Source organism: Mytilus trossulus, unplaced genomic scaffold, assembly GCF_036588685.1.
Source record: "Mytilus trossulus isolate FHL-02 unplaced genomic scaffold, PNRI_Mtr1.1.1.hap1 h1tg000244l__unscaffolded, whole genome shotgun sequence".
NCBI classification, from domain to species: domain Eukaryota; kingdom Metazoa; phylum Mollusca; class Bivalvia; order Mytilida; family Mytilidae; genus Mytilus; species Mytilus trossulus.
In genome coordinates this window covers 2,147,938-2,175,797 of record NW_026963317.1, presented here as the reverse complement: position 1 = coordinate 2,175,797, position 27,860 = coordinate 2,147,938, and the positions used below count along the sequence as shown (strand labels likewise).

The 27,860-nt window shown below is 31.0% G+C and overlaps 1 protein-coding gene across 1 annotated transcript in view; it reads right to left on the bottom strand.

Annotated features, from left to right (window-relative positions):
* LOC134701386 (protein phosphatase 1 regulatory subunit 21-like) overlaps nt 1–24,857 on the bottom strand; it is a 40,255-nt gene extending 15,398 nt beyond the window's left edge. The window contains exons 1-17 of the mRNA XM_063562536.1: nt 24,787–24,857; nt 21,729–21,797; nt 20,947–21,093; nt 19,359–19,463; nt 17,785–17,949; nt 15,906–15,964; nt 15,062–15,156; nt 14,456–14,658; nt 13,961–14,062; nt 13,051–13,139; nt 12,294–12,430; nt 11,464–11,556; nt 10,658–10,785; nt 8,977–9,144; nt 7,740–7,832; nt 7,035–7,136; nt 6,273–6,416 (exon numbers count right to left, since the gene is read on the bottom strand). Coding sequence (XP_063418606.1) covers nt 6,273–6,416; nt 7,035–7,136; nt 7,740–7,832; nt 8,977–9,144; nt 10,658–10,785; nt 11,464–11,556; nt 12,294–12,430; nt 13,051–13,139; nt 13,961–14,062; nt 14,456–14,658; nt 15,062–15,156; nt 15,906–15,964; nt 17,785–17,949; nt 19,359–19,463; nt 20,947–21,093; nt 21,729–21,797; nt 24,787–24,834 — 1,947 coding nt within the window. The 5' untranslated portion in view covers nt 24,835–24,857. The remainder of the gene's footprint in view (nt 1–6,272; nt 6,417–7,034; nt 7,137–7,739; nt 7,833–8,976; nt 9,145–10,657; nt 10,786–11,463; nt 11,557–12,293; nt 12,431–13,050; nt 13,140–13,960; nt 14,063–14,455; nt 14,659–15,061; nt 15,157–15,905; nt 15,965–17,784; nt 17,950–19,358; nt 19,464–20,946; nt 21,094–21,728; nt 21,798–24,786) is intronic.
* Between the last annotated feature and the right edge of the window lie 3,003 nt (nt 24,858–27,860).

Genomic DNA, 27,860 nt, shown 5'->3' with positions numbered 1-27,860 from the left:
CGTCCTCTGATATTATCACACCACCAAACACTAGTGAGCACAGCATATAAGTGGTTTTTATTTTTTAAATAAAATTTTCAAGATTGTCATCGTGAGTATTGAATAAATTTTAACTTTCAAACTAATGATAAAAGCGTATTATTAAGACTATAATTTTTATTTGTTTCTATCTATCTTTAGACAATTTCAGATCTTATAATAATTAATAAGAGTCAATATTAATTAAATCTAATTTATTTTAAAAAATTAAAATAGCATATATTTAAGGGGAAGCAAATCTGGAAAACTAAATTGCTATTACTACAATAATACAATACAATATTTTTATTTATAAATTAAAGGGCCCATTAAGAGCAGAACATTAATTACAACATAACATAAACATTACAGAGTGATTAAAGAAACATAAAATAATGGTATGTGTGTTTATCATAATTGTTATTCTGAATCTAAAAAATAGTCGTTTGACTAAATGTCTTGAAATACTAATGTAATTCATGTATCCTCACCACCCAGTTCTTGTGTGGTATATATTAGAATAATGAATATTTCCACAAATAAGAATATCTTATGTTAAAAATTAATACATTAGGAGTTCGGTGGGGCCCTGTGTCCGCTCTTCAATTGCTGCTGTTAGTGTAAAAGAATCATATTGACTTAAAAAGTGAGTCCAATTTTAACAGTAAAGTACAGAATTCAAATTTTTATTCAGATGCTATTTCTTTATCTTCAAGATCAGCTTCTATCCTTATCCTTGTTTTCAAAATTTCAATAAGGAACATATACATTATATAATTGTATAAATAAACCAATTTTTTGAGAAGTTTCGACCATTGGCCTTCTTCAGTTCATTATTTTTCCTCTCAACTACATGACTGACATTACATTTGTATTACCTTGTGAATTTCAATCATTGAAAAGATGTTATAGATCAGTACAGCTTCTGTCCAAGTTTCATAACAATCCATGAAGGTTAACTCCTTTATCAAGTAAACATAATTTAATCCCAATCTGTCTGTAAATGTTTTAACTGTCTTTAAATTAAGCAGGCCTGTAGCCAGGAATTTCAAAAGGGGGGTTCATGACTCACAAACTCGACTTTAACAGTCACAATTTGAACAGAACATTGACTTTAACAGTGCTTATTTGTTTTCAAGGGGGGTTTGTCCGAACCCCCCCCAAACCCCCTGGCTACGGGTATGTTAAGTCTATCTATCAGACAAATTTTGAAAATGGAAAAAATTGCATTTTCAAAAGTTTGCTTCAGACATGCTATTGATCATAAAAAAAGCTTCTGCCAAAGAATAAAAAAAAATCCAGGAGGGTTTGATCAAGGAGGTTATATCTAAATATAACTATAGGTCACTGTACGGCCTTCAGCAATGAGCAAAGCCATGTAAAAGTCAATTTATCAATAAAATATGGAAAAGTTAAAATAAATATTTTTCAATGATGGTTTGTCTAAGTTTTAGTTATCTAAAAACCCTTACCCCAGACTGAATATTCAATGTTGATGAGGCTGACAAAGACTGAATCTAGAATCACTATATCTTGCTTTTGCAACATTAATGAAGCAGGCTAGACAAAATAAAAGGAGTATGCATTAACTAGCAGTCAGCCGTTTATACCATAACTCATTTATTACAATAGCCTTATTCATTTATATATTTAAAATGACAACAACTCCCACCCTTTTCAGAGCTTAGCTGGTCATTTTAACCTGGGTTACTTTTTTAAACTAGAGAACTCTAGTTATTCCAAATAATGTGGTGAAATAATACCAGCACAGTAAACTAAGACATTATAGTTAATACCTGTGACGAATCATTGCTGTATATCAGCCATTGCTTCAACGAAGTCAATTAATGTTCTCTAATATTATCGCACCACCTTACACTAGTGAGTACAAAATATAGTATTTTTTTTTATCTTCAATAAAATTTTCAAGATTGTTACCCTAAGTATTCAATAAATTTAAACCTTTAAACTAAACCCGTAACTCTATTATTAATATGGTATGATTAATTTTATTCTATTTATCTTTAGACAATTTCAAATCTTATAATAATCTACAAAAGCCAATATTATCTAAATCTAATTTATTTTCAAAAATAAAAATAGCATACATCTAAGGGGAAGCAATTCAGGTAAAACTAAATTTTATCAAAATAATTTGATTTGTTGTGAAATGCAAGTTATGTATCCCAACACCTCTGTCCTTAGATGGTATATCAGAGCCATGAACATTTTCACTACAAGAATATCCTAGGTTCAAACACTTTGACTTGGCATAGGAACATACAAAATGTGGAAGGGTTCATTCGTTTAAAGGCACCATACCTCCCCATACCTAGGACATTGTTGTAACAGTATATATCAGTATAGTTCAAAAACAAACTATAATAAATTGCTTCCCTGACCACAGCTGAATAAGACCACAGAAGTCCAATCCTGAACAGTTCGGGCAAGTATGGACACACAACATTCAAGCTTAATACAGATCTGAAATAGGTTTGTAATTAAATATTTGAGACATTTTGGTTTCTGAAACAGAATAAATGTAGTTCAAGAACTTATTCAAGTTGTTGAATTTGGTTATATGATTTGAATATTTATTCCAATTAAGATTACTTTCTCGTGTGCAATACACTGCATTGGCAGATGATAAAAGGGGGGGGGGAGTAGTTGTTGGAAAAATTCTCCCCCCTCTTAAACACAAGTTATTGTCTGAAGAAACATATTTGTTTAGAACCCAAATTGGCCAATTGGCCTTTAATTACAGAACCATTGGGCAATCACCACCAAAATGAATCACAAACTTCTACTTTTGGTATTGAATCTTGTGGTACAATTTTAGAGCATTCAAAGAATTTATACTCAAGTTATTGTCTTGAAACTAGAAAATACTTGTTTTGGGTTCCTCTTTGTACCCTAATTTTTAACTGTTGGGACCATCACCACCAAAATCAATCCTAACCTTCCTTTTGTGGTATTGAACCTTTTGTTTAAGTTTCATAGAGATACACTTAACTAACGTTTTTGTACAGAAACCAAATTCCTTGAAACAACAACCACAACGCTGCCAAGGATGCACTGATAACACAACTAATGAAGTAAGGCAATATATATATGACCCCAACATTTTTTTTGCAGCTATATAAAAGTCAGTTTAAGAAGGCTTACAGGTAACTTATCAGATGGAAAAAAATAGAATTACATCTTAAATAAACCCAGAGTTGACTTCGACTGGTACTTGTACATCAACTACAGACCTGAGAATACTCTTAGTTACTGACAGCATAGCCAATAACAACAAAAAATCATGTATCTACCAGTCAGACTAAAATATCAATCAGAACACATCCAACGTCCAAAGGATTTATTGTAAAGACATCATAAACAGTCAAGGAATAACAGACTTTTTGCAATCCATAGATACAGGAATCGACAGATTGTAGAGTCATGAGTGAGCATATTGATAGAAAAATCAATAATAATACCTATAAAAAACAATAGTCAAAGATCCAATTACAGTGTTGAATTGGTAACCTTTTAGAATAATTTATTTAAAGGATCAATAAGTTTACAGGGATTGTTTCTAAATTTGTGGGCTCAGTAAACAACATCTCTGTCAAAACAAAGATGTGCTATATCATGAAATAAGTTTTCTACAGGTACAAACAAACTTCAACATATATGGAAGAAATTAGCAACGGTCTTAAGGATGTTTAAGGGAGCTGGCTTTAGATTTTTTGTCAGATTTTCAGAATCCTCTGGTTTTCTCCATTTGAATGCCTTGAAAAAATTTACCCTGTGACCCCCATTTTTCTTTTTGTAAATCTTTTACATGTATAATTATAAGCCATCTGTAAAAGTCTAATAAAATTTTAATTACTTTTTTTTAACAGTTTTTGAGAACTTCAACTTGTTAATGTTAAATCTATGAAAAGTCAAGAGAGAATATTTTCCTGCCAAAATTTCATTGGCTTATATCTAAAGAACAAGCACGGTGACCTATATATTTTTTTTGCTCTTTGGATTCCTTTATTTGTCCCCTATCTATATAAACTAGTGTTTTGAAAAGTTAACAAGTGAAACTGTGAGCTACTGCTCACTGTTGATACCCCTGCCGCAAGTGGATAATATAAATAGCGTAAAAATATGCAAGTGTTCGGTAAACAGGAAGTTGTCGAGTGATGAATCTGAAAAGGCATCACACGGTATAGCTGACTTATATAAATCCTGAAACCAAATTTCAGAAATCCTTGTATTGTAGTTCCTGAGAAAAATGTGACGAAAATTTTCAACTTGGCTATCATGTGTAAAATCATACAAGTGTTCGGTAAACAGGAAGTTGTCAAGTGATCAATCTGAAAACGCATCACACGGTATAGCTAACTTAGATAAACCCTGAAACTGAATTTCAGAAATCCTTGTATTGTAGTTCCTGAGAAAAATGTGACGAAAAATATTCATGGGACGGACGGACTGACGGATTGACGGACTGACGAAAGGACAGACAGAGGTAAAACAGTATACCCCCCCCCCCCTTTTTTAAAGCAGGGGTATATAATTACTTTTAAAGTGAGAAGCAAACTCCCTTAAGGTGGAATTTAAATAATTAAGAAATTAAAATTGATATCATTAGTGGAAAGAGCATCAGTTAAGGAACAAATGAAGCTAAAAATATTTATAGGTTATGGAGCTGTTTTTTTTAGATATTTGAGTTTTTAAACAAGAAGCTCTCAAGAGCCTGAATCGCTCACCTGTACTTCAAAGGGAAGATTTTAAAATGTAAGCAAACTTGATGAACAAATTGTGCAAAATTGTCTTTAAAGGGTAATAACTCCTTAAGGGGTCAATTGACACTTTTTGTAATATTAACTTTTTAGTAGATCTTACTTTTCTTAACATTATTGCTGCTCACAGTTTATATCTATCTATAACAATATTCAAGATAATAACAAAAAACTGCAAAATTTTGTTGAAACTACTTATTCGGTGGCAGCAACCCAACAATGGGTTGTTTCATTCATCTGATAATTTCAGGGTCGATAGATAATGAGCAATTGAACAATCTTGCCACATGTTAGATTTGCCCTAAAAGCTTTATTTTTTTTATATATAAGCCAAAACTGCATTTGACCCTTATGTTCTATTTTTAGCCATGGTGGCCATGTTTGTTGATGGATCAAAACTTCTGATACAATTTATAAGCAAGATACCTTAAGGAACATTTAATTAAAGTTTGAAGGTAATTAGCCCTGTACTTTCAGAGGATAAGATTTTTAAATGTTAGCAAACTTGATGAACAAATTGTGTTAAATTGTCTTTAAAGGGCAATAACTCCTTAAGGGGTCAATTGACAATTACGGTAATTCTGACTTTATTGTAGATTTTGCTTTGCTGAACATTATTGCTTTTTACAGTTTATATCTGGGTTGTTCCAATTCGTCTGTTCTATTTTAGTCATGGCGGCCATGTTTGTTGATGAATCAAAACTTCGGATACAATTTATAAACTAGGTTCCCTAAGGAACATTTAGTTAATGTTTGAAGGTATTTGGCCCCGTAGTTTCAGAGGAGAAGACTTTTTAAATAGTTTACAATGACGACAGACAACGATGACGACAACAGACACCAAGTGATGTCATAAGCTCACATGGGTACTCTGGGCCCCGGAGATTTAAAAATGGAGGGGAAAGGCTGACTCAAGACTTTTACCTTAAATTTGCATTGGTATTATTTGGGTAAAAAGAAATCAAGAATCTGCTTAAATTTTAAAAATGACTTTTTATGAGTTATTAAAGAAAAAATGGTGTTATGGGGCAAAATATTTAACCCGGTTTCATAGGAAAAAAAACAAGAAGTCCAAACATCTGACACAAATTTCCAAAACCTCACCTTATTACATTCTTTAAATAAATCTCTGACAATGTTTACCTTATACAATAATCTTCAACTTGAATTTTGCTATTCATGGCATTGCGTGGTAATAATGAAAATATCTTAATTGTGCAAATGTTTATTTATGTCTATTTCAATGTGCTGGTTTGCATTAAAGACTAAAAATGAATTTAATTGGATGAGGCACTGGGTATTACTATCTTAATTTTGCTTGACTGCACTGAAGACTACAATGAGATTTCATTGGTTGTGGCACAGGGTATAACTATTGATAAATCTAAATTGTGAAAATGCATATGTTTATTTATGTTTTGGTCTGAACTAGTATAAAGACTATTGCTAAGTACTAAATATGACAAAACTTACTTGGCTGGTTAGCACTGAAGGCTTGGACTGAGTTTCACTGGTTGAGGCACTTGGCATAACAATTGTAATGTTATCTTCAATAGAATCAGTTCTTTGAGATCTGCGCTTTATTTCTTGCAATTCTTTTTCTATCTTTTTCACTTTCTACAAAAAGTTAATGTTATTGCTTTAACTTCAACTATTAATTATTTATATTCTGTAAATTCATTATTTTTCATGGAAACCAATTTTTGTGGATTAAGGAAAACTTGCATGTTCATGGATATCTAATTTCATGGTTTTGTCAAATTCTGCATACAGGCCTATATAGAATATGTCATTTGTTGAAGACTAAATAAAGTTGTTCACTTGAACCTACTTAATCCAGACAGACAGACAGTCATTCTGCTCATTATTTCTTGAGAAAAATGTGAAGTAAAGTTATGTGCATTGACACTGCATTCCACATATCAAAAAGTTAAAATCATTAGCAAACAGGAAGTATGTGTCTGACAGTTTAGAAAAGTGCTCACACTTAAAAATTCATCATTGCCAAGTTGCTGACTAAAAATCAAGTTGTTATGTTTACTAGTTCATCAGAAAAGTGTGACAGAAATAATTCTTGGACAAAACAGATGGCTGGAGAAGGTAAAAACAAAATGTTCCCTAATCCTAAAGGTTAGTGTATAAAATATGTTGACTGAAGATCTGTTGATAGACAGGTAAAATATGTGACAGAAACGCAATGTCTATGCATTTTACGGATAAATACAAATGACTTACCTGGATTTCATTGTCATATTTTATTTGTAAAAGTTGTAGCTCTAACATGTAGTGTTCTTTGTCTTGTTCCAGTCGTCCCACTCTCTGCTGGAAAGTTGTTAACTGAAAGAAATGCACATATTTTAATTCATTATTCCTGAAGGAATTTATCTTCAAAATCATTAAATTCAGCTTAAGCCAAATGTTTCAAGGGATGTCACCATAAAAAATTACATCTTGATTTACTGCTGCTCTCTTAACACTGTATAATCCTTCTTGTATAAGACATATTTTTTACTTCATGACATTTGACTAAGGACCAGTTAGCAATACTAAATGTTATACCAAAAGTCAGTCTAAATCAAGGGTTCAAAATTTGACATGATTTAAAACTTTGAATTTTTGGTACTCTCCCCTTAAATACCGATTTGGCAATTCTGTCATTAAGGTAGCTTTTTTGTAATGCAAATGTTGAAATGTAAATATTTAAAACATGTTAATTATACAAAACATTCAATTTCTATGAACATGACTGAAAATGGAGTGCAAAATTGCTGCAGCAACAGCCGGAAAAAAGCACAGCTAAGCCTTGATTTTTTACTTTGTAGAATCGAGAGAGACAAAATGGTATAGAAATTTAGGATGAAAGATTGGATTGCTGTGTTCGAAATTTTCAGAAAAAGATGTATATGTTGAAGAGACAAAAAGAACAGTTAGAGTTGTTACCTGTTTAGAGAGTCCCTCTTTACTTTCTGCTGAACTGAGAAGAGTTTTTCTATTCTGAACTGCTGTTTTGTGTGGAACTGAATCTGGACATGGCTGCAAACAGATAAAGAAAAAATAATGCCAAATACTCTTTTCTCATTTTCTGTTTTATTAGATTTTTTACAGTGTAGATTCTTTATCTGAACACATAGAGTAATCAATAAATATACACATGAAAACAACCCAGAAAGACAGTAAAATTAATGAATTAATAAATTCATAGAAGAGATGAAACCTTGTTCTATCGGGCACAGGATGTTTGCGCTTTATTTACCTGTAAAACGATAGGACATTTGCGCTTCAAATATTATGGACATTTGCGTTTTTTAATTTTGATTCACCTGTATTAAATTGATCAGACATTTGCGCTTTTATCCTATAGTCAACTACTTATAATCTGAATGAGAAGTTATCATTACGTAAATAAATTTAACTTATATTTTTCATTAGTTAGTTCACATTTACACAGTCTTGATCATGGATTTTAAAGTTACAGAGACTAGACCGGGTTATGGTTGTTGTTCGAAATTTGTTTCCACCAGCTCTCTTGAAGTGCTACTGTTTCGATCTGTCCCAAGCCTGGTGGGGAAAAATTCAAGCATTAGGACTCTCTAGAGAATACAAGGAATGTACAACTGAATTAGGAAGGAGAAACTCAATCATTTATTTGAGATGTGGGCTAGAACCAATCAGGACAGATAACAAGAGCAAAATTTGTTCACTCATTGGGCTTCAAATATTAAGCTAAAACTCAACTGCAATTGTGATCACAGTACTTGATTTTATTTCTTAAGAATATTTACCTTTTAGCTACATACATAAACATTTAAACACATATCAACAATGTGCTATGAAATGATCTTTAAACTTTTAAAGCCCGGATAAAAGAGGAGGGAAGTCATAGATTTATATATATATAGAAAAAGCGCAATTGTCCTATGTAAAAAGCGCAAATGTCCATTTTTCAAAAGCGCAAATGTCCTATGTTTTGAAGCGCAAGTGTCCACAAAAAAAGCGCAAATATCCTATGAAAAAGCGCAAACGTCCCGTGCCGGTTCTATCTATGGTAGGGTCATTACTTCTAACTATTGTTAACAAGGTCAATTAAATTACCTTTTTCAATCTGTAAACTCTATAGCTTAAACCTGGGCCTTTAAATTGTATGGTCATTAAATTTTATGGTCATTAAAATACTTACTATTGTTAATAAGCCTAAATAGTTGGCAGCTTTTTGTCTAAACTGTACAGTGGCTGGATTAGACCTGGGTCCTTCCATCATGGGGTCATTACCAATACTACTACCCCGTGTCCTGTATCCACCAGTCTGACCGAAGAAATCTATATTACCCGACAGGAACGATGATAACTGGAAACATAATTCAACAAATTACACACACATTTTTTTAGCAGTCAATTTTATTTTAATCTTATTACTGGTAAGTAGTTTGAATTTTTTTTATACCAAAATTGGACAGGAAGAATGCATATGAATCTCAGATAAATTGACTAGATGATATGCTGTTTCAAATGACCAATTAACATGAAAAGCAGTCCAGAAATTCACCAGGTGAAATAAATGAACAGATTAAATGACTTGTAAAAACAATTACACCCTCTTCAACATTGTTGCATTTGGTATAAAAACATTAGGCCAGGATTTTTTAATTTGTTGGTTTACGGATCCGCAGACCCGATTTTGCAGATTCCTAGAATAAAAATAAAATTGACTTTTCATGCTTTTTTATTCCCACCGACTCAAACAAATACATTATCCCAGAAAAATAATTAAATTCTTCTTTTTTTATGAAATGAAATGCATGAATCACTAACAAAATTGATAACACTCTCTGTTGTGAAAAAATAAAACTTCCAGTTTACGTTTCTAAAAATAGACAAATCAATTATAACTGACCTTGAAATGTCGTTTTCGCAAATAATTTTGCGGAACAAAATCTGTGTTTAAAACCCATTACACAATAAGTTCCTTTCCCTTATTTTTCATCAGTCTGTAAGATGCATAATCTCATAGAAATAGACTTGACCAAATGTGGACAGGTGGAAAGCACCTTGGAAGTAAAAGTTCTGAATATCAACAAGTCATTTAGAATTTTCTTGTTTCATGGATAATAAAAGAAAAATATCGTCCATTTGGATTAAAAACGGGAATGCATGACACTAGATTAACCCGATATTCTCGTTTTTTCCGTGGACGAGTGTATTACGTTTTTGACACGTGTGTTGAAACTTATTTTCGTACGACGTTTTTTACATTTTTTTCTTTATCAGTTTTCCTTTTTGAAGATCATTCTCACCAAGTTTTCTGGAATTGATTAAGAGCTACGCGAATTTGTTTTTCTTGTTTGTGAAAAGATGATTTAATTTCGTCTTTGTTTGTGAACACCCCCCTTTTTTTACGGCAAATCATTAGACAATGTCATGCGATATTTATGACAGCTGAGGAAGAATTTTTCATCGAACTAAAATTTGAAATGATGACAAAATAGCATAAAAACATTTTGTTAGAAAGTTGAAATGTATATTTATTTTGCATTTTTTTTTCTGTCTTGAAAGATTTTTTCAAATTTTTTTCCCGACCGACTGACGGGGAAAATCCGTATTAAAACCAACAAATTAAAAAACCGTGGCCTTATACACTAAAGCATAACCACTTGACATTATGGGAGAAAATTGAGAGATTTTTTACTATATATCTGAAAATTTTTGCATGTGTCTCCTCTTTCCAGATGACATTTTACCATGAAATTTATACTATGGGAGTATCTAACTATTCATTTGGCCATAAAGGACAGATTTTCAAATTTTAACAACCTGATAACAGATACTATACAGACACATATGATTGCAAAACAATGACTTACTTTACTTGTACATGTGACTAAAGATATTAATGAAGACACAACACATTCATCTGTAGTTTTGAGTTTCTGTGAGGCTGTAGGCAACTGGTGTTCTAGGGATACTTTAGAATTATAATGCTTGGATACTTCTACAAACATGAAAGATATGTGTTTATTTGTGTGCTAAAACAACTGCATACTATAAACCAACTTATTTTTGCATATACTTTATTTTGTGTTTAGTCATTTCTAGCACTTTTTGCAGCAATTTAATTTCACGATTCTTAAATTTACTTGATATTGTTAATTAAGGAAAATTCCAAGTCTAACATATTCACGAAGATGTCTATTCACTAAATTTTATACTCGCTAAAGTCGTGAAAATCAACCACTCACGATAATGAGTTGGTTTACAGTATATAACATATATTATTCTGTGTATACAACTCGTCTAAACATCAACCCAACAATGTTATATCTGTAAATTTGCTTTTGCAAATTTTTTGTCTAACATATATTATTCTGTACACATAGTAATACATGTATTGGTTCATTTGTATACTTTAACAGCTGCATAACTCATTTGTGTACTAACACAGTGCTGTGGCATACATGCAGTTCATTCATGTATTTAAACAGTGGCATACTGTGGACAGTTTATTTTATTCTTGAATTTTCATGGATTGAGGAGAACTTACTTTCTTATGTGTGTAACATAAGTGACTGCTTTTGAATTTGATATGCATGTGTTTACTGATGTTTATTTGAAAATATTTGTACATTGTAATGTATCCAAGATAAAAAGATTTTAAGGTACTATATATTACCTCTGACTGCACGGTCTAAATCTTTTAATACTTGACAGAGTAAAGTGAAGAATCTGGGATGATTTATTTTTGGATGTGGACATGACTTAGAACCTGAAAAATAAATGTTAAATTCAAGTAGAAAATCTGCCCTTACTGGACCTACTCAAGTATAATAAGTATTTGTTTGTACATATGATTATTTAATAAATTATTACACTAATTCCATTATATAATGAAATTAAACTAGAATTATCTTAAAGAAGGTCCTGTTCAATTATTTTTTTTGGTTTTCAGCCATTTGACATTTTTTAAATGAAATCAATGGCCATTATTATTTTGAGCATTTTTCTCACTCACAATATCAGACAATGACAATAAGAATAGCTTTGCAGCAGTAATTCAGAAAATTTTGAAATATTTATATTGTTGCGAAAATTTTAACAAGATATAAAGTAGATGTCACAAAAATGAAAACTCACCGTTTTAATTGTGATAACATTATTTGTATGTAGCATTTCTTAAATTTCAATATCAAACTAATATTTCTGACAATTGTTTAACAATTGCAATAATAAAAAAAAATCATGCTATAATTTCTGAATTAACAGTATTGGCATTGTATATCATATATATAACTGTTTGGTTATTTTCAATTAATTTAAGAATAACAAGATAACAATGTTTAACAAAAGCAACCATGAAGCATAGAAATTGTGATTGCTGGTTGGAAACAGCTTACTGGTCAGTATATATCTAATATTTTCAGAGTTTATTTCAAATAGAATTATTTTTAATATTTTGACTTTTTCACAATGAAAAATGAAATGATATTCACTCTCAATTCTTACTTTGTGAGGCAAGAAGGCTGATATAAGACTGTAGTTTATTGAAGACTTGATTTAAATGTTTAAATGATTTATGAAGGTCTCTGTTTTTGGTTTCTAATGTTGATGTACAAGACGACACAGCACATTCTTCTTCGATACTGAAAAACAAAATTTGATATTGGTGAACAAAAGGTAGATAACTCCAATATTTAAAGATGACTTTATCAATGTGTATCAATGACATCATTGATATTTTTAGAACAGTTATTCGATTCCTACACCTTGCAATAGTTATGTAGTTTTCTTGAGAAGTTTAACATCATTTTGTGACCTAAATATCTGAATAATCTGATTATATATTTTATTGATAAATTTTTCAAACAATCATGGATAGGATATATAGAATGTTATGATCTATTGTGTATCTTAAAGTAGTAATCAATCTTAGAGTATTTAGATATCGAGTCAGTTACATAGGGTTTCGATTGCATTTCATGCAATCTTTACCAAAAAAGAGTTTGATAGGACAATTTTCCATACAAATGTGATTTAATCATTAGTAAATATCTAATATGGTTACAACTTGAAATTTGTATTTGCTTTACAACTTTTATAATGTAGGAAAGTTTCATATACCTTAACAATAGTTTTTTTTTCAGTTGTAATAGCAGCAATTGTTTGTCTACATCATTTCTTCCTCGAAAATAAATAATAAATTGATATGACAAAAGACCACTTAAACATTTTAAAGTGTCAGAACCTTTGACAGTTTTCTTACCTTAATAACTGGTATGGCAATAATTTATTAAAATATTCTATACAAGTGTTAAATTTTTTGGAAAATATCTGCAGGTCAGTTGCTGTCTCCTACAACAAAAGAAAGATATAAGTATTCGGTATTAAATGTAGTACACGTATTTGTATCAAGTGGTGGCAAATTTACAATATTTTCTGCTTAATTACTCACATCTTTTTCAAAATTTATATTTTGTGGTTTTGTTTTGTTAGAGTGCTGTCTCATTGATATTTACTCAATATTTCCTTTTATTCAAATAACAAATATGGTAAAAAAAATTATGAACTCTCTCTCCTGAGATGACAGATAGTTTTTTCAAGCCAATTCACAATGAAATACACCTTATCGCTATTAGCCTACTTGGCTGGCTGACCCGGCCGCTTGACCTTTTGACGCATACAACAATCACTTTTCCATTGTGGCGTTAGATATTTTGTTTTATGACTTCAAAATTTTATGGGAACCTGTGTGATATTCAGTAATGGCGGACAAATAGCGATAAGGTGTATTGCAATGAAAATGTCAATTATAGAAAATAGAACAAACAAGATGTGTCCATAGTACATGGTTGCCCCACTTGCACCATAATTCGCAAGGTCAGTCTATGCTCAGGGGGTCCTGAAATTAGAGTCAAAACTCATATTAGTAAAAAAAATATAACCTGAGCGAGAGGGACATACAAATGAACAAATGCACAGACTGAAACATAATGCAAATAAATGGGTAAAAAAATCCTGATTGAAGAAACAGGAAGTGAACTTTACTTATTCGTGAGTTTTTATTGAATAATACAATTGGAAGAATGACCACACGGGCAACCACATATTTTAATCTGTTATTTACTTTTCATTATAATTTTAGCAGTATAAAGAAGGATGATTTCTATACATACCAGTGTTGTTAATGTGTCTTCATTGAGAGTACTGAGGAAAACTTTAAAAGACTGTTCTAGTGGACGTAAATATTGCAAATTTTCATGGAGATATTTACAATACTGTAATAAAAAAAAAAGGCAACAATATATTAATACATATCAATTATTGGTTTATGCACTTGCAAATTTTTTTATATCAGCATTCATTTTTTGGGATTCATGTGAGATTTCATTTGCTTGATCGTCTAATGGATGTAAACTAAAGACTTAAATGTAAAGTTTATGAGTTTGTGGCCCGGATATGAATATCATTTAAGAAATTTTTAGGTTTAAATGTTAAATGTTAATTTATGATATTGTCTTCATATTTATAAAATTGTCTTCAAATAAATTTTGTACATGTTTATTTTCAAGCAAATATATTTTTTCAATTGTTAAAATCTATTGTACTTTTTGCTGATTTCCTATTTTCTAGTAATGATAGTTTTAAAAGCTGTAACTTAAATTGTATACCTGTATATTAACAGGACTCATTGGTTCATTAATACATTCTGCTGGGTAAATCTTAGATCTCTGTTCTGAGTATGTAAAGAAGTTAGACAAGGCTTGGACCATATCTGTCAGATGGTTAGCTGTCTGACTAACTAATTCTCTGGCTCGTAGCTGGTGTTTTCTATCATGGGTGGGTAAATTTAAACCATTTAATTCTCTGTTTTCTGTAAAATAGTACATGAATATATATTAAAAAGATCTAAAAAGGGTGAGAAAAAAAATTATGAACACTTTGCTTGGAAAATAAGTAAAGCCTCCTTTTGCACATTGTTACATTTTGACTTTTATACATCATAAGGCTATTAATTCACATTGATCTTATGTTGTTTGGATATTGAAAAGAAAAATAGTAATTGCAAAAAATAATCTTAAATGAAAATTTATGTCCAAGAATCTCTACTTATAAAATGTTGATTTTGTTAGGCCAGGATTAAAAAAAAAATACCAACACTTATCCAAAAACCAGACAAACAGTACATTCAAATTGCTGATTTCATGTTTGAACTTATTAAAAGAATTTTCCATGGAATAAACACAGCAAGGTAGATTCCTTGTGTATATACATACTTGTATCTATAAAAGGAAGTTTATCTGATATTATTTTGTTGGCAGTATCTAACTGTTTCTGTAGCTGACACTGAACATCTGACAAACTTTCTTCTCTGTAATAATAAATACATGACATCAATTAAAACACTTTAACTCTCTCCTTAATAACAATGGGAAATTTCCTTGAAGGGTTTATTTAAACTTATTCTCAGATAAAATTGCAATAAAATTACCTGGTGTTATATTTATCCTTTCAATACTGGTTAATGAAATCGTAACAGTGTGTACTGGCTTGTCATTCTCATGTATGCGACTTTGACATGCCTACACAAAGCTGATGAATATGCATGACTATAGGTAAGAACAGCCTACAACTAGGAGTTGTGTTGTAGATTTGTAGCAAAACTGTACATTTGTAGTTTTGAGAATACAAAATAATTAAAAATATAGTTTTTAATTTCAATAATCTGAGCGAGTATTACCTGGATCTCTCACTGGCATAAATCGAATCTTGTGGTAAGTGACTTACCGTAAGTCATATAAACCTGATGTGAAAAAGGTGAATAAAGAACTTCCAGAACTGTTTTGGCTCTAGAAATGTTTTTAACTGAATTTAATGAGTATAAAAAACTTCTGTATCTATAAATAAATTTCAAGATCTGTTAATTAATTTAAAATGAAAAGGGAGATAATTTTGTTATCAGTTTTATATCAAACTATATTATTTTCAAGTCTGAATATAATAGGTGCATGCCAAATAAAATGATAAAGCTAAATTTAAAAATTTTACAATCCTGTCCAATGTGTATTTAACTAATAAATTATGTAGATAGTTATTCCAATTAAATAAAATACAACTTACGCTTTATCTGCCCGAGATCTGTACTTTTTAGTATCTGTTTCCAATGTTTGAAGTTTAACCTACAAGTAAAACACATATCTATTCGATTAGTTAAGTATGATTTTAAGACTGTAATGAAATTATCTTTGTAAACATAATATTTATATTTTCGATTACTATGACTATTAATACAAATTTGTGTGTTTTGAGTATTGTTTCAATAACAAGAGTGCACACGCTGAAATGTCTCGCCTTCTTTACTAATCATTGATATTATGTTGAAAGACCTAATTATAAAGCTTTATTACAATTGTCACATAAACTCAACATTAACCAAGAAAACAAAACATTGATCAATAAACCATGAAAATGAGGTCAAGGTCAGATGAACCATGCCAGACAGACATGTACAGCTAACAATTCTTCAATGCAACAAATATATTTGACTTGTGGCTTATAAATTAAGAAAAACAGACAAAAACACAAACACTTTACACTTAGCAATGGATCCTGAAAATGAGGTCACGGTCAAATAAAACCTGTGTAACAGACATATAGATCATAAAATATTTCCATACACCAAATATAGTTCACCTAATGCATCAAGTATTAGAAAAAACGACCAAACTCAAAAACTTAACTTTGACCACTGAACCATGAAAATGAGGTCAAGGTCAGATGACATCTGTCAGCTAGACATGTACATCTTACAATCATTCCATACACAGAATATACTAGACCTATTGCTTATAGTATCTGAGATATGGACTTGACCACCAAAACTTAACATTGTTTACTGATCCATGAAATGAGGTCAAGGTCAAGTGAAAACTGTCTGACGGGCATGAGAACCTTGAAAGATACGCACATACCAAATATAGTTATCCAATTACTTACAATAAGAGAGAATTTAACATTACAAAAAATCTCAACTTTTTTTTCAAGTAGTCACTGAATCATGAAAATGGGGTCAAGGACATTGAACATGTGACTGACAGAAAGTTCGTAACATGAGGCGACTATATACAAAGTATGAAGCATCCAGGTCTTCTACCTTCTAAAATATAAAGCTTTTAAGAAGTTAGCTAACACCGCTGCCACCATAGCTGCCACCGTATCACTATCCCTTAAGTCGAGCTTTCCGCAACAAAAGTTGCAGGCTCGACAAAAAATGAACAGATTATATTTTGGAATAATGAATAAAGCTGTTGTATGAGTCATATTTACAATTTTTTTAATTAAAAGGTTTAATTTGAGTTTGCAGAAGTTTGCTCTTATTAAATAAATGGAAATGACAAAATTCAACAGGGCTATGGTCAAGGATCTGGAAATTTGTTCACCTAATTTCGGTCATTTTGAGATATAAACTTAAAAGTTGGTGCCCCTTTTCAAAAAAATTGTCAAAATCACATTAATGAATGACTTGTAGCCTCAACAAACTTGCTGTTGCTTGTATTGCATTTAGTTCAATTTTCCTACCATTTTCCTAAAATCGTGCAAGAGCAATTAAGGGAAGGCAACAGTTTAAAAATAAAATGATTTAAATTGGAATACACTTTGTATTAATAATACATGGGTGATGGGTATCAGAGCAACTTCTTACACTATAATGCACTATAATTCTCAATTACAATTGTATGGGTGGCGGGTGCTGACAAAAAACTGCCTTCCAACCCCCCATACATTTTTTTCTGGAATAGCCCTAATGGAAAATATTCATTTCATGGTCTATAGTGAAGTGTTAAGTTTTGCTCAGTGTTGAAGGTCTCACTAATTAGACTTTTAGAAGCACTGTTGAGTGTAGGGATTGTAAGTAGTGAATTAAATTTGTTGGGTATTATATTTCCTGGTTTAAATCAATTAAAACTCAAATACGATTTGATCCACCGTAAAGACTCGCCTCAATCATGGCTTTCTCTTCCTGCAGTCTCTCTATCAATACTTTATTCTTCTCTTTATTCACATCATTTACTTCCTGATGCTGATTAAATTTGTCTTCATATTCCTTCACTTTGGCCTCAAGTTCTTCTATCCTTCCCTGATACATACGAGTACTTTCATCTACCTGGTAAAAATTTAAAAAATCTATTAGTCATGACACACTCATTTATAATGTACTAGTACCACATCTTAAAAGATGATTAGTTTGAAAGCCCCTGCAAGTACTATCATCTAGCTAGTAAAATATCACAACATATACTGTGGGTTCATTTATTTTTATTGCTATCAATTTACCTGGATTGAGGAAAACTTGCATTAATCCACAGTGTTAGGTTATGGCACATACAATTATAACTGGCCACATAATTTTTTTTAAGATGATTAGGATAAATATCATCTATCTTGTAAAATGTGGTAATTTACTTAAGTTTCATACAATTAAAAAGTCATAAAAACTAGAGGCTCTAAAGAGCCTGTGTCGCTCACCTTGGTCTATGTGAATATTAAACAAAGGAAGCAGATGGATTCATGACAAAATTGTGTTTTGGTGATGGTTATGTGTTTGTACATCTTACTTTACTGAGCATTCTTGCTGCTTACAATTATCTCTATCTATAATGAACTTGGCCCAGTAGTTTCTGTGGAAAATGTTAGTGAAATTTTACAAATTTTATGAAAATTGTTAAAAATTGACCTTTGGGCCAGGTGAGCTAATAAGACATCTAGAGGTAATCATACTGTCTTCCCACATGTGTAAATAAAGTAAGCATAAACTATCAACATGATCAACGATCTGAAATCAGCCTACAAATTTTTACCAAAAATGAAGACTGTAAGTTAAGTAATTATTTCAAAGGTTTTGTTCATTGCGAAAAAATATCACAAGGTTATAATCGCAATAATTAAAACTCACATTTAGATTTTTTTTTTTTTTAATAAGACTAGATTTTTCTCAATATCTCAAAAATTAAAATCGCATTTATTACTTAAATGACAAAATAGCAATAATAAATGCTCGCAACAATTTCTGAATTTACAGTAACAAGTTTCTCAATTTTTCTAAAAATTCTTTACCGTAAAAGTTGATATTTTAATAATTTCATTTCAGAAACTTAAAAATTGTTTTGGAAATAAAATCCAAATGTCAAACAGTAAGTGCATTTCTTAAACATTTGTATTGTGTAATTGTACAAACTTTAACGCATAAGGGGAAAAAGTGAAAATGTCTACCCTCATACCCCTTCAGCAGCCAATATTTAAAGTTTTCAGTAATTAAGAATTCTACCAAATGCTTTATAAGATAAAATCTTTTACATTTTATTTGTAGTTTCTGTTTTAATATTTCTTTATATTCCATAATTTAGCTGGTTTTAATACTTATAGCATTAATACTGTTTAAAAAGTAATATACAACCTAGTACCAACTGATTTTCTTCTTACAAAACAATGTTTGGATAACGAACAATGCTACTTTAAAAATCTAAATGCTGTATGTTTATATGTAACAGACTAATCAGTGTATGTACAACTCACCTGTTGACTAAGCTTAGCATTTTCTTCAATCTTCCTTTGAAGTTCTTCATTGAATACTCCAGCTGATATTGAGGATGGAGTGTGGCTAGCATCTGAATGTTTGTTCTAAAAAATATTTCAAATATTTAAATTCAAAGTCAACTCTAAATAAAACATGCATTTTTGTTCTATTTCATCTTTTCTTCCACATTTAAAATTTCCATGTTGTATTTCTATATTATGTGTTTAAAATTCATACAAATTCTCTCCAGTGTCATAACCTTACTTTTGAAGTTCGTATGTATTCAAAAAATTTGTTGACGGACAGCTGATTAAATTGAAAATCTAGACCAACCCTACCCTACGTCTTAAATATGGAGCTTCATAATTATCATTCAGACACATAGATATAGGAAGATGTGGTGTGAGTGCCAATGAGACAACTCTCCATCCAAATAACAATTTAAAAATTAAACCATTATAGGTTAAAGTACGGCCTTCAACACGGAGCCTTGGCTCACACCGAACAACAAGCTATAAAGGGCCCCAAAATTACTAGTGTAAAACCATTCAAACGGGAAAACCAACGGTCTAATCTATATAAACAAAACGAGAAACGAGAAACATAGTTCATTTTAAACATACTATAAATTCAGTAATTATTGTGGAAAATGTGACAGGGTAATAATACATTATTTTAAACTCACATTTTGTAATTTTTTATATGAATTAAAAAGGATTTTTCTCAATACATGTATCACAAAAATTCAAATGGCATTTAAGTCCAAAATGACAAAATCACATTAATAATTGCACGAAATAATTTCTGAATATACAGAAGTTGAAACTCTTTTTACATTTAAATGCCGTGTGGTGAACCAACGCCTGTGAAATCGTTTTGGTAGAGTCCCTGAAGTGGATACCTTGGTATGCCGGGTTGTCAAATCATGCAAATGAATGCAATCCTTAAATAATAATTAAAATTGACAACAACACTTCAAAAGATCTGCAATTTTATTATCTATGTCTACATGTTTCGCCTGCAAGGCAGGCTTCATCAGGACAATTTTTATACAGAAATTGAGCCCCTGAAGTACTCAAAGTGGTGCATTGAATTTGACGTCGTCATGGTGAGAGAAACAATGAAAAGTGAAAGTAGCAATACAGAGTTATAAATAGATAAGATAAATATAGAAAATTAAAGTTTGTATACAATGTAACTTGAGTTCGTTTTACTATTATATGATACATGAAATTTTTTACATTTGTTAAATCATACGATAGAAAACAAATCATCTGATTAATTGATTGTTGCTTGAGTAACCATGGTAACATTCAAAGATCCAAAAGCATGCAAATATTTTTGTAATTTGATTTCATGAAAAAGATTATTTACAGGGGAAAAAAAACAATATATATCATGCACCAAATTAAAGGAATAATGCAGAACAGAGAATTACAGAAGAGTAGGAAGGAACAATATTTGGCAGTGCAACCTAACCCGCCAAAGAGTTGCTGAAAGGGTAACACTCTACTAAAACTAGACATCAGGTTTATAGAAAATATTTGCTGCAGTAAAACATAAATCATTAATCACAGTAAATTCTACCTTCCCCTTTTTCTTGTGTGACTGAGCATCATCTAATTCATCTTGTAGCAGTAATACACGTTTGGATAACTGCTGATTTCTGAAGGTCAAACTGTCAATTTCCTGTTCAAATTTCCTGACTGCTAGCTCTTTTTCCTTAAGCTGATCCTACATATACATGATAGATTTAAAACAAAGGTAAAAGTTTCAACTAAATCACAGAAACAGACCTGAACGATGACTAGTGTTGCAAGCCTATATCCTTTTATTAACCAAAATATAAAATACAAAAATTGGTCTTATTAAAATTTCTTAGTTTATACCACAATTCATTGATATTACTTTTTTTTTAAATATTGAACTGGAATTTGAAATCGTACAACACTAATGTAAATGCATACATTGCAGGTTGGATTAAGGTTGGCGCTTTTATTAGCCTTTAAACCTGCTGCATTTGTTTGCACCAGTCTCAAGTCAGGATCCTGATGTTCAGTGATTTTTGTTGGTTGATGTGGTTCAAAAGTGTTTTCTTGTTTCTTTTTTTTTTTTTATGTTAGATAGTTGGTTTTCCTGACACTAATCATTTTTGGGGCCCTCTATACCTTGCTGTTCAGTGTGAGCTAAGGCTCTGTATTGAAGACCTTACTTTGACCTATTATGGTTTACTTTTACAAATTGTGACTTAGATGGAGAGTTGTCTCATTGGCACTCATACCACATCTTTTTATATCCATGTATAGACATAAAAAAATATCTACTCCTATGAATTTGAATATATTATAAAAAAAAAATGCCCTTCATACCTTTACTTCACTACAGGCTGTTTGTTCATCTATATATGCTTTCTTCAACACAGGGAATTGTGCCTTCAACTGTAAAGTAAATTTGAATTTCAAACCCAACAAAATGATTCATAACATAAATAACAGGCCCACAAACATACCTGACATTAAATTAAACGCAATGGTAATCAAATATACCAACTTATAATTATTCTGCACTAATAAAATGTAGGTATGCAAAAACAAACTTATTTTCTACCCTTCAATAGACCCAGTAGTACCTCAGTGCCTCTCCAATATGATATCAATAAAATAACATTTGATTTACTCTTCATATGATGAAAATATTTAATAATGTGAGTATTACTTCAATGTTTGTGAAACAGAAGATAAAAATACTTTAATGTATAATACAGATCCTCTTTAAATCCCAAATGAATATTTTTACAAATTGGCAGACTGTATGCAGTGAGGATTGGTATATTTGTGAGTCTGTCTGATGTCCTTTCAAAGTTCAAAATGTCTAAGACCTACAAACATACAAACAACCTTTCTCTGCTCTTTGGTCAGGTTGTTGACTCTTAAACATATTCCCCATTTCCATTCTCAATTTTATTAACTGTACATGTATTACAAAATGTATTATAAACAATAAGTGATCATTAAAACAGCACTTAGTCGATTCACAGATTGTGAAATCCCTAACAGAGAATGTCTTCCGTTCATATAAAAATAAGGAGATGTGATATGTTTTTAAATGAGACAACTACCCAGTAAAGTCCAAATGGAGTGGATGCAACCAATGTCTTTCATACATGTAATTATGACGAATATTTTTTTGCGATTTATTTATATGAATTATATAAATGTAATGTACATGATGTATAAAGGCTGTTAGTTTTCTTTTGGAATTTACAATACAGAATGGATTTGTCTCATAGTTGAAGGCTGTTTTGTTGACTGTAATTGCTTACATCAATTTCATTTTATCTTGTGTGGGATAGCTGTCTCATTAGCAATCATACCATATCTCCTTTATGTTAATTTTCAAGAGTCAAATTAATGAACTTGAATTTTGATAGCTAGTGCCACTTTAAACTATTGATGGTTTATATTATACAAATGTAATTCATAGCCCAAAACCAGGATCAATTTTCAGTCATAAATTATAATTCATTGTGTAAATATTCGTGTAAATGACAACATTTTAAATATAGACACCATCATGACCATGACTGAATTATCATGAATATTATTTTGATAAAACTTTATAGCCTTTAAAAAATATTTTTATATTTAGTTTGGGTTTGAACTCTGTCACCTGTAACTGTCATTTGTGTCTGCATAATACTAAAAATGAACTAAAAGTTGCTGGGTAAACTTATCTAGGATAAATTGGTGTGACTCACTGTTCCAACCAGTATTTTCCACTGTATTTAACTGTTGGATAATGTGTTCCAATCATTTATAGTTTTTTGAATGCAAGATTTGTGAATGTCAGTAGTTTTTCACAAAATTTTCATTTGTTTTTGGTTCAAAGATCTTGATGGTTTGCTATCAATTAATGATGTTTATTATGGGGACGAAGTTCCCAATTACAGTAGAAAAATCAATAAACAAAAATAAAAAAAAACCCAAATTTTCATTGTTATTTGAACTCAAAATCGTTCAAACTTTTTTTTTCGCTTTTTTTAATTCCTGCATTTGTGCAGAACGCAAAAATCAACTTCCTTCTTCCCGTCTCGTTGTCGTGAGACTTTGAGTAGTTTAGTAAAATATAGGAACTCAAGGAACACAATACCAATATTTCATTTTGAATAATTCTTTGTCTTTGATATGAATTGACGTTACCTGATGCATTGCATTTCTTTGTTTACATTGAAAATGACATCATAACTTAAATAATGTCACAAGTAAAATCCCTAACAACAGAACCAAAATCGGAAACATAACGGTATTTCTGTTTCTTTCTTTTTTAACAAAAGTATTAAACAAAAAAATTAATTCAGACAGACTTCGTCCCCATTCACAGGTAATGCCTGCCTCATATAAGGGATGGCTACCAGATTGTTCACTATCTTTTTGAAAAGGTCAAGAATCTGTTCTGAATATGAATCCTACAACAGAACAAGCCCCTTAAGTTTCATCATAACAAACGGACAAATATGGCTGTATTTACATGCCTAAAATTACTCTGAGTACAGACTTACCTGTAAAGTTGGAACAGGTTTAATGCCTAGCATCCACTAGATATAATAAAGTTAAATGCATTTTGTGTTTCAGAAAGATAAAATCTCTTTTGGATTTTGATGGCCATTTTTTTTCATGCATGCAAAAGGTGTGGAAATTGACTAAGTTGTGGTACAACTATGAGATGTTCCCTCAGGTAAAAACCTGGTTTGTATTGTTTTCATTGTCCTTAATTGACATTTTATTACTAATTTTCAAAAAGATAGTGAACACCAGGTATCTTCACAACTATAGGTGAGTTAAAGAGTTTATCTGAGTCAGTGAGTGGACAGTATCAAAGTAATTCAGGTGTTTGTTTATTTTTGCACCTTCTGAAGAAAGGAAAAAATATGCCCATCAAAAACCAAGAAAGATTTTATCTTTCTCAAACACAAAATGCATTTAACTTTTATATATCTAGTGGATGCTAGGCATAAAAACTTTCCAAACAGCACAGGTAAGGTAAAGTCTGTACACAGAGTAGTTTTTGAGGTGAAAATACGGCCAAATTTGTCCATTTGTTTGGATGAACCTTAATTGTCCCTTACACGGCATTTGACGATTTGTTTACAGTAGAATGATTTTTGTTGATAAAATTATAAAAGACGACAGCATTTAAATTTCTCAACAGATCCAACTCCCATTCAGGAAAAACAAATCCTTTACCTTAGTAAACATTTAACAGTCTGTAAGTGTAACACTAACAGTGACAGTGTCAGTGAAAAGGGGGCGTTGCAATTTATGGACGGTTTATGAAAATGAAACTATTGACCGAGATAACAGTGTATTATTTTTTATTAATCGTCTTTTTTGTTTATCTCTCTAGAATTAATTTTAATTTGGATCAAACCTTAGCGTATTCGCTGGCTAATCTCTGATATTTTGCTGCATCTGCCATCCTCCACCCGGAAGACGACAACTGATAGGTACTACTCAGACCGAAAACGGTAACATTTTCCGAATTTTTAGATCCTCCGAAATGAGGGTCTGGATGGGGTTTACAGAATGCATAATTTCTTTATTATATCACCATAATTAACTAACTTAAAATCCTATTACATAATAAAATAACCTCTTCCTGTACCTTAGGTTTTTAAAAAATATTGTTTAGAATTTTTTTTCAACAGACACATTTTTTTTTATCAACTACAAGATTATTGCTCTTAATGGGAGTCTCATTGGGGGGTTCTGATCCTGGATCCCGCTTACTGTATTTTCAGATTCACGCATCCCGCTTACACTATGTAAGTAAGCAATTCAGATTTTTTTGTAATTTCCCATGTCCTGCTATACTTCATTTCCCGTTTTCATGGCACAATAATTTGGCTTTCACGTGTCACGCTTAACAAAAATCAGCAATACCACTTCACGCTTAAACCCCAATGAGACCCACCTACCACGTCCCAAAAAAAATATTAAATAGCCTTGCCAGACGTCATTATTATTTGGGCTAGCTCTTAACCAGATCTAAAAGACTATATATAATGCTCTCAGGAAGTAAAAGGTGTGTGTATTACTTTTACTATAAATGTGCTAGCACATGTGTTTTGGGATAGACCCCCATTTTTTCCAAAAAAAATTCTAAGGGGGAGAAAATACATCGACCCAAAGACCCTCCAAAAAATATTGCAAAACAGAAATTCAACATTTAAGCATACCAGAAACAAACAGAAATAAGACTGAACAAGATGAAACATCATCACTATAAACCAGGGGTGAACTCAGGTGTTTTTGAAGAGTTATTTAATTCCTGCATTTTTACTAATTGCACTGTTAGGAAATTAGTGTCAATAAACTTTTTTTTACAAAAAAGAATTAGAGGACAGAAGTATGACTGCTAGTTGGACAATATTATATATCAACCTAATAATGAAGATGCCTTTGATATATAAAAACACAATTCCGGGATAATAGTTTACTCAATAGAAAATAGGAATATTAAACAACACTTTGTGATGATTCATAAATTAGGCAGTTTCAGTCCTTACATTCAGTGACTTTCTTACAATAAGAATGATGGATTAATAGTTCCACTCTCTTTCTCCTAATTATAAGTTATTAAAATGCTCTTCAACTCTGTATTTGAATTGGCTATCCAACTGTTTTGGTTCTAGCTCCACTGTTGAGTCGAATGTAGAATGTAGGCATACTAAATTGTAGGTCTGGTATCTTATGATATGTTGTTCTCTCTCTGTATATGAATATATTTTGTCCTCAATCACTTTTCTGTAAAGTATTTTGTAAATTATTCTCAGTCTTCCTTCAACTGATGATGACTATTGTTTATGTGTCTAATTTATTGGTATCTTTTACCAGCTTTTTCCATTATTAATACTCAATTCTGTGATGACAAAGCTATTAAATTACAACTTTTTGGTGTTCTGAAAACTTTTAGGAAGTCTTTGTTGTGATTAAACTCTTTAGTTTTTTGTGTTTGATAATATATGTTCATTTTGGAGATGATTGATCTCCCAGCAGAAAGTTTTAATATATATTAACTGGGCCAATCTTGTCACAGATTTATCTATATAACTATAACATTATAATTGTACTTAAAAAATATCAACCAAAGCAATATTTGATGTATTTTTTGAAACAATATTGTAAAGATTTAGCTGAAATAATATTGCTTCATAATAACCCATATTTTTTCATATGTATCATTGAATTTTATCTTACTCAACTTTACCCTTAATAAATGCAACTGTTTTACTTTCATGCATTGGTTATCATTCTCAGAATTTCATACCAAAATTGGGCAAATTCTCTTTTTCTAATGTTAATTGCCTTTTCCTGATAGTGGTTATTTGTTATTTCCTCTTATGGAATATACATTTCTCATCTATTTTAATATCAATCTAATTAAAAACAGATCGCTCATTCTCCCGTTTTCTGAAATGCCACGCAACATATCAGAAAACGGAAGCATGAGAGATCAGTTTTTAATTAGATTGTTTTAATATGTTCTTGTTAGCAGATTTCATTTAACATTACATTTTCTTTACTAAAATTTTTTTTATAAAAGGTTTAATGCAGGTCATAAATTGGTCAGAATATTTACTATATTTCATAAAATTTTGTGAATAGTAAGGATTTAATGTGGAAGTATGATTCTTCTGGCAGGAATTTAACATAAAGTGTTATGATTATGTATATCAACAGGTTGGACCTATAACAGTTTGTGATATTTCATGTGTAGCAAAACTGGTAAGGAGATCTATAGATTCCAAAATCCACATTGTTTTGACTCTTGGTGATAGTTGTGTTTTCTTATTGGCAATCATTTCAGATCTCCTTGTTTGCATATTAGTAAAAATTTCAAGATGCACTCCTGTTCCTGACTTTTGAAAATTTCCATACAGGGACTTTAAATTTACTCGAATTGGTGTCCCATACAATGCCTTTTCAAGACTTTGGTAATCTTTGTTTCTTGTCTTTGAATAGGTTTATAAACGAGAAACTACTTTTTTATTCATCAGTTGATTTAGAGCCTGACTCATTATCTATTGCAGAAGACTACCGTATAGCGGGTTATTTTCGCGGGGTGCAAATTTTCGCTTATTTTCGCGGACAGAACTAAATCGCCAAAATAAATTCTACCAAATTAAAGGTGTACATACAAAGGTATTAATAAAAGTTTTTAATCCGCCAAAATAATAACCGCCAAAATATTTTGTATACCTTGTTCAATGAAAATCGCGAAATTTAACACCCGCAAAAATAACCCGCTATACGGTATCTTGAATTATGGATGCCTTATTTGTGCTATTTTTGGGTTGTTGTCTTTTTTTGTGGTGATGACTTCATACACCTTTATTAATACAATCATTCAATCGAAGTGAAAGCCTTGTATAAACCTGAATCCATTTGTTATTTTCATGTGATAAATACTATGTCTACTTATAGTCCATTTTTTCTTTAAAG